This window comes from Leptomonas pyrrhocoris (genome assembly GCF_001293395.1).
Source record: "Leptomonas pyrrhocoris isolate H10 chromosome Unknown, whole genome shotgun sequence".
NCBI classification, from domain to species: Eukaryota; Euglenozoa; class Kinetoplastea; order Trypanosomatida; family Trypanosomatidae; genus Leptomonas; species Leptomonas pyrrhocoris.
The window spans coordinates 1-5,708 of NW_015438401.1; the positions used below are offsets into that span (position 1 = coordinate 1).

At 57.7% G+C, this 5,708-nt stretch overlaps 3 protein-coding genes across 3 annotated transcripts; all 3 read right to left on the minus strand.

The window, feature by feature from the left end:
* Positions 1–322: 322 nt before the first annotated feature.
* Positions 323–1,951, minus strand: ABB37_10122 (TATE DNA transposon; the record flags this gene model as incomplete). The annotated part of the gene is made up of 1 exon (XM_015809881.1): positions 323–1,951. One exon carries the CDS (start codon positions 1,949–1,951, stop codon positions 323–325), a length of 1,629 nt encoding a protein of 542 aa, XP_015651531.1.
* Positions 1,952–2,154: 203 nt separating this feature from the next.
* Positions 2,155–3,465, minus strand: ABB37_10123 (TATE DNA Transposon; the record flags this gene model as incomplete). Its single annotated transcript, XM_015809882.1, has 1 exon — positions 2,155–3,465. One exon carries the CDS (start codon positions 3,463–3,465, stop codon positions 2,155–2,157), a length of 1,311 nt encoding a protein of 436 aa, XP_015651532.1.
* A 974-nt stretch (positions 3,466–4,439) lies between these two features.
* On the minus strand, positions 4,440–5,450 carry ABB37_10124 (hypothetical protein; the record flags this gene model as incomplete). The annotated part of the gene is made up of 1 exon (XM_015809883.1): positions 4,440–5,450. The coding sequence occupies exon 1, from the start codon at positions 5,379–5,381 to the stop codon at positions 4,440–4,442; it is 942 nt and encodes a 313-aa protein (XP_015651533.1). The 5' UTR covers positions 5,382–5,450.
* Between the last annotated feature and the right edge of the window lie 258 nt (positions 5,451–5,708).

Consider the following 5,708-nt stretch of genomic DNA (forward strand, 5'->3'; position numbering starts at 1 on the left):
TCGACACAAGCCGCTCCTCTCCTTGTGGCGCCATCGCCGGAAGAGGACGCAGCGCCAACGCTCACCGAAGGTACGCATTCGTCGTCACTTTCTTGTCGAAGGTCTGATTGGAGAAGAGGAGAAGACAGAGGGAGACGAACCTGAATCAAGAACGTGCTGGCCGGAGAGAGGCACGGTTCGCAAGCTCACGCTGGACTTCACCGTTCCTGCGCACATTGCACGACTTCGCTTCCTTTGTGTTGCTCAGTGATTGTGTGGACAATCGCACCAGTCCGCACCGTCACCGAGTTCCCCAAAGGTAGCGTCTGCGTTCTCCCAACGCCTACAAGTAATGCGGCCACTCCGTTCCCGCTCTTACACACAAAGGGGAGTACGTGTGTTCGACGCTAGGCACTCCGAGGTTGTCTGCGGGGGATTCGATGGTTTGAGGCGAGTAGTCTTCCCCAAAGTGCCGCGACAAGTCATCGGCTGGATTCCCCTCCCCTTTCATGTAGAAGAACACCACGTTGATCTCCTGCTCGTGGAAAAGGGCGTTGGGGAGCTGGAACAGCCTGTTCAAGGCGTACCCTCTGCCTATCCCGCCAAATCCATTCTGGCGGCGCTGGGCGCGTACGATGGCGATGTGGTCGGTGACCACTGCCGAGGTCTGTCCCGGCGACGGGTTTCTCCTGAGCAACAGCTTCAAGAGCCGGGTGATGGCGGCGGGCTCCGCGTGAGCTGAGTGCTTTGCCGTAAAAAGCAGCGGGTCTTGCCCTTCAGCTGGATGCACCTCCTCGTCATCGGTCTCGAGGTCACTTACCCAACGCTGCGGATACTTGAAAGCAGAGCCATTCTTCCACCGCGAGATGGCACCCCAGCCCTCTGCTGAGGCGTCCGTAAACGAGATATAATCATACCTCGAGTCGACGTAGTCGACGTGCACCGCAGGTGCAATCGTCCACCACCCGTTTTCCACAAGCTTCGCTCCCAGCTCTCTCATCAGTCGGTTGACTCGAGGATCGACAAACGTCAGCTCAGAGTCCCAAGGGCGGCCGCGTTCGACTAAGCGGTACACGCCTCGGTACGCCCGCAGCAGGTGAGCAAATACTGCCGGGTTCAACCGAGTGGTATGCAGAGCGTACATCTCCAAAGAGAGCAGCGAGACAAAAGTGCGGCATGTAAATCGGGTGGCCTGCAATGCTAAGAAGAGCTTCGATATCGTCTTGATCGAGTTGGATACAAGACGCTCCGTGCCGTTCCACCAAAACCTCTCCCCTAGAAAAACCTGCTCCTCCTGAGCCAGTGTGAGCAGCTCGGTATCCGTCTTCGCCAAGAGGCTCTCTCGATCCGGGGATGTTAAGAGGTTCGCCTGGCGAATCCTCTGCAGCACGGTTCGCACCGTCGCCACGAAAACTTCTTCCTGTCCTTCCCGTGCTGCAATCATGATGTTGTCGATGCACGTGTAAATTGTCGCACCCGTAACGACGTCCACAATCATGTTGGTGATGGACTGGCCCACCGCCACACTCCATCGGGCACCGGTCGGGAGGGTCTTCAAACGGTAGTAGTATTCCCTCGACGTAAAGAACACAAACTTGTTACGCGTCTCTTCAGGGAGTGGAATTGCGTCATAGAACGCCTCAAAATCGATCTGAAGCATGTACTTCGCAAAACGCAAACCTTGGCGTCTTTCCAGCCTCCCAGGGCTGCAAAGCTTTGGGAGTTCCGCCTTTCGCACCACTGAGTTCAGATGAGGCTCAGTGATCATGCGTCTCCTTCCTTTCATCTCAGGAACTGTCAACACATTCACACCATGCACTCCATCGTGAAGTCGATGATTGAATTCTCCCGGGCAACGCTCGAACTTTCCCATCCTAATAGCTCTTGTTTCGTCTTCAAGGCTCAGCTTTGTCCTCTTGATGGTACGGGAAGTGCGGAGAAAATCGAACTTCTGCGGCGTCATGTATTCCATGGCAGTTTCAAACAGCTCGCGTGTTTTCGGGTTGGCAACGTTGAGGCGTCGCACGCCCTCCACGTCTAAAAGGGTCGTCGTCTTCAGATGCAAGGGCCACCCCGACGGTGGTGGGACATCCACCGGCGGCTCACCCCTCCTGCGTCGGATCTCCGCGTATAGCGCAGTGAGCTGGATTCCGAGCTCCCACGCTTTGGGCGCCGTTACCCCCGTTCTCTCGGCGCGAGGAGGACACGGGCCGCGTTGTCCTGCGCGATCACGGCCTCCGCCGTAAGATGGCGGCCATAACCCAAATACCTCTGGAGCGTGTCGTTGCGCGTGTGGCCCGTCAGCCGCATCACCTCCTCTTCTGTCCTGGTACTGGCCGCCAGACATCGTGTAGCACCCTTGCGTATCGACGGAAGCGCCGCCTCCGCATTGACAAAGCGGAGCGCCGCTCTCACGCTGTCCTTGATCGGTCCCAGTGGAGCGAACAGCAGCTGCTGTGGACCTCTCTGGAGCATCAACGGCTGGAGAACCGAAAGGTCCTCGCGGTGGAGGTGCGAGGCCAGGGTGTAAGGTCCGCGGAAGCGGGCACCCTTTCCCCGGCGCACCGTCAGGCTCAATCTTCCCGAGGGTGCCTCGTCGGCCTGCGATGGGTTGAGATGAACGTCGCTCACTCTCAACTGGCCAATGTCTCCCGCCCTGGCGGCAAAGGCCCACATCATGCTCAGGAAGAGGCGCGGAAGGGGGTTCGTACAAAGGTGGTCGCGTGCGTCCCGGTACTCGTCGATGGTGATAGGGGGTGGCGGGTTCGCTGGCGTTTCCCTCTCGAAGCGGTGTGCCGTTCTCACGGCCGCCCTCCACTCCGGGGACTGCGTCACATCGTACGGCTTCTGCACGTTTGTATACAGAGGGAGGTTGTACAACGCTGCTCGCATCTTTGACAGGGCCTTTGTGTGAGTGGACCACTGCCATCGTCTTGCCCGGTGTATTCTGGTCACCAGGGTCGCTGCCGCCGTTGCTAGATCTACCCGCAGCAAATCGGCCGGCATCGCCTTCAGCTCTCGCAGCCAACGGATGTGCTGGTTGCGTATGTCCGGTGTCACGGCAGCCCACGCCAACTGCGAGACGTGTCGAGGTCTTTGTGAGTAGATCACCCACTCTCTCGGGCAGCCCACCGCCTCGTTGTGTCTGCCCTGCCAGTTTAAATACGCCGTGGGTTCAATCCGCAGGGCCGCTCTGCGATCGGCGCCCTCCTCTTCGTCGTCCGACGCGTGGTCCGGAGGAGGCTCGGGTCCTGGGATGTAATCTTGCATGACCGGTCGTGCAGCGGCATCGACTGGTATCGGCGCGACGCGTCGTTCCTCGCTAGCGGCGCGCGGCCGCGGTGGAATGCGTTCTGCCTCGGCAAGGTCCTCCTCTGCGCCCAACCTTTCTCGAGTGTAAAGGCCCAAAACTGCTTCGCCTGCGACTTGGGTCAACTTGTATGACTGCGTTGATACCCCTTGCGCGTTGCGATCTCTTCCTTCCATTTTCGCACCGGCAAGAAAGCGATGGCCTCCTACACGCTCCGGCAAGGCTTGCCCCTCTCCCGCAGTGAGGAAAAACCAAGGGCTCGTCTCCTCAGGAGCTCTCTGGGGGTCGTACACCTTTACGGTGCAGCCCATCTGTACAACTGCGCGGCGGACGTCCACATCTTCCCGTCTCGCGAAACCCAAACGGTGAGCTCTGTTTGCAAGAGCTTGTGCGCTGACCGACCTGTGATTGCCGTCCGCGAGGGAAACGAGGGCTACTGCGATGAGCAGGTAACGTAAACTCCGTGTGTGACATGCCGCGTCGGCTTGCGCAGCGTTTTCCAGTACTTCCGCTAGCGATGCCCCCGCCTCTGTACCGCCCTCCAGGCGTTTGGTCGGTGCGTTCGGTTGGGGGCGCGTCTCCAAGATGTCGCGCATCACTTTCCAAAATTCACGATGTGTCGGTAGACTGCTCGCTGCCTTCGCCAAGAACTCTCGGAGGCGTCTTGGCATGGAGCCAGGGTGGGCGACCTGCGTGTTGAGGTGTACGGCCGAAAAAGTGGCCATCATGAAGAGTCCACAGTCCTCGCTCTTGCTACGTTGGTGCGCGCAGTGGCATATCTCGACCTGTAGGGTCGGCCAGTACCGCTCTAATTTCCTGCGGAGATCCTTCTGTACAGCGTCTGAGGGCGCGGAATCGAACACCTGGAGTCGGGTTGGGCTTTCGTCGCCCGTGTGCAGAATACCTGCAATCCAGTGGTGTCGTAAGAAGATCGGGAAAAAACACCATTCCTTTGTCTTCCACCAACTTCTCAATCTCAGCTACTGACGAAAGAGAAAGCTGCGGAAAGGTGTGGCAGCGCAGAACCGTTTTCGATGGAAAAAAGGGCTGGAGAATCTTATCTATCTCCAAGTTATTCGTTTTGCCAGCCGCAAAATCGCCGCCGGCTAACACCAAGTCTCCTGTCTGAAGGCAGTTGACAGGCTTGGCATCACCGCGGGAACTCTTCTTGCGCGCGGGTTTCATCAGTTTTTTGGGGGCCTCGTCCTTCTCGGTGACGCCGCCGCCGTATGCCCAAGGGCCATTTCCTCCGCGACCCCTCGAGTTGTTGCAACCTCGACCACCTGCTCCGGCCACCGCCGCGGCCCCTGCCACGGTAGGTGGAGGCACTCTTGGCCAGCGCAGCTGAAAGGTTTTGGATGCTTTGTTGCACCTGCTGCAGGGCGGCCTCTGTCAGCGACCGATCAACAGCCGCGATCTGCTCGCCTTGAGCGTTCAGCACCGGCTCGAAACCAGCACCCTCCAGTACATCGAGAGATGTCGTACCGTACAGCCTCCTCATCTCCGTGATGTCGGTATGGGCGTCGCCACCTCCGTTCAGCGACTTACCCTGTCGTACGATCTGTCGCGCTTCCTCGTTCAAGTGAGAGAGTTCCGGCCAAGGGGGGTAGAAAGGCAACGGGCAATGAGCGATGAGCTCGCCGAAGATGCGCTGTTCCTGAGGGAGCAAACATTCATATATGTGCCAGTTATGGTAGTCGACCATTTTATCGCTCGGTGCAAACAGGAGGAGCTGCAGAATCCGCGTTCTGCCAATCTCCTTATCCGTTGTGAATAGGAGATACATGCACACCAACACGATCATCGGCGACAGTTGCTTGTGCTTCGCCATGCGCAGAAATTTCTCTTTGATCTTGTCTTCCGTCAGGTCGGGGCAATCTGCCCAGAAGTCCTGTGCTTCTTGGAGGCCGATCTTCCACGGGGACAGCTGGTAGTCGGCCTGCTCTGCCAAGTACGACACGGTGTCCTTAACACCCTTGTTGTGGCGAGCGACGGCGTCCTTCACCAGGATATTGTACTCTGCCTCCGTGATGCCCTTTGCCTCAAGGCGTTGAGCCAACGTCTTCAGTTCCTCGCTAAGAGAAGCCGTCATCTTCAAAAATGTACGGGTGAGTAAACATACGAACGAAGATCTGCTGATCTCAAACCTAATTCTGCTCGCTACGCATCGTAATATTCGCGAGGTGTTCCAAAGGGAAGAAAGAATAGAGATGGGAAAAATCGGAAAAGGTGATGTCACTGGGAAAAAGGGGAAAACCATAACTAAAACCCTACCTACGTCGCCTGGTTCAAAGGAAAATGTGGCCTTCCCATTCGTAGATGGAAAAAGGGCACGATAATACCTGCTCATGACACACTCGCTGCACGACACGCTAGTACAATTTCTAGTAGTGCTTCCGCGGCAGCTGGCACACGCCGG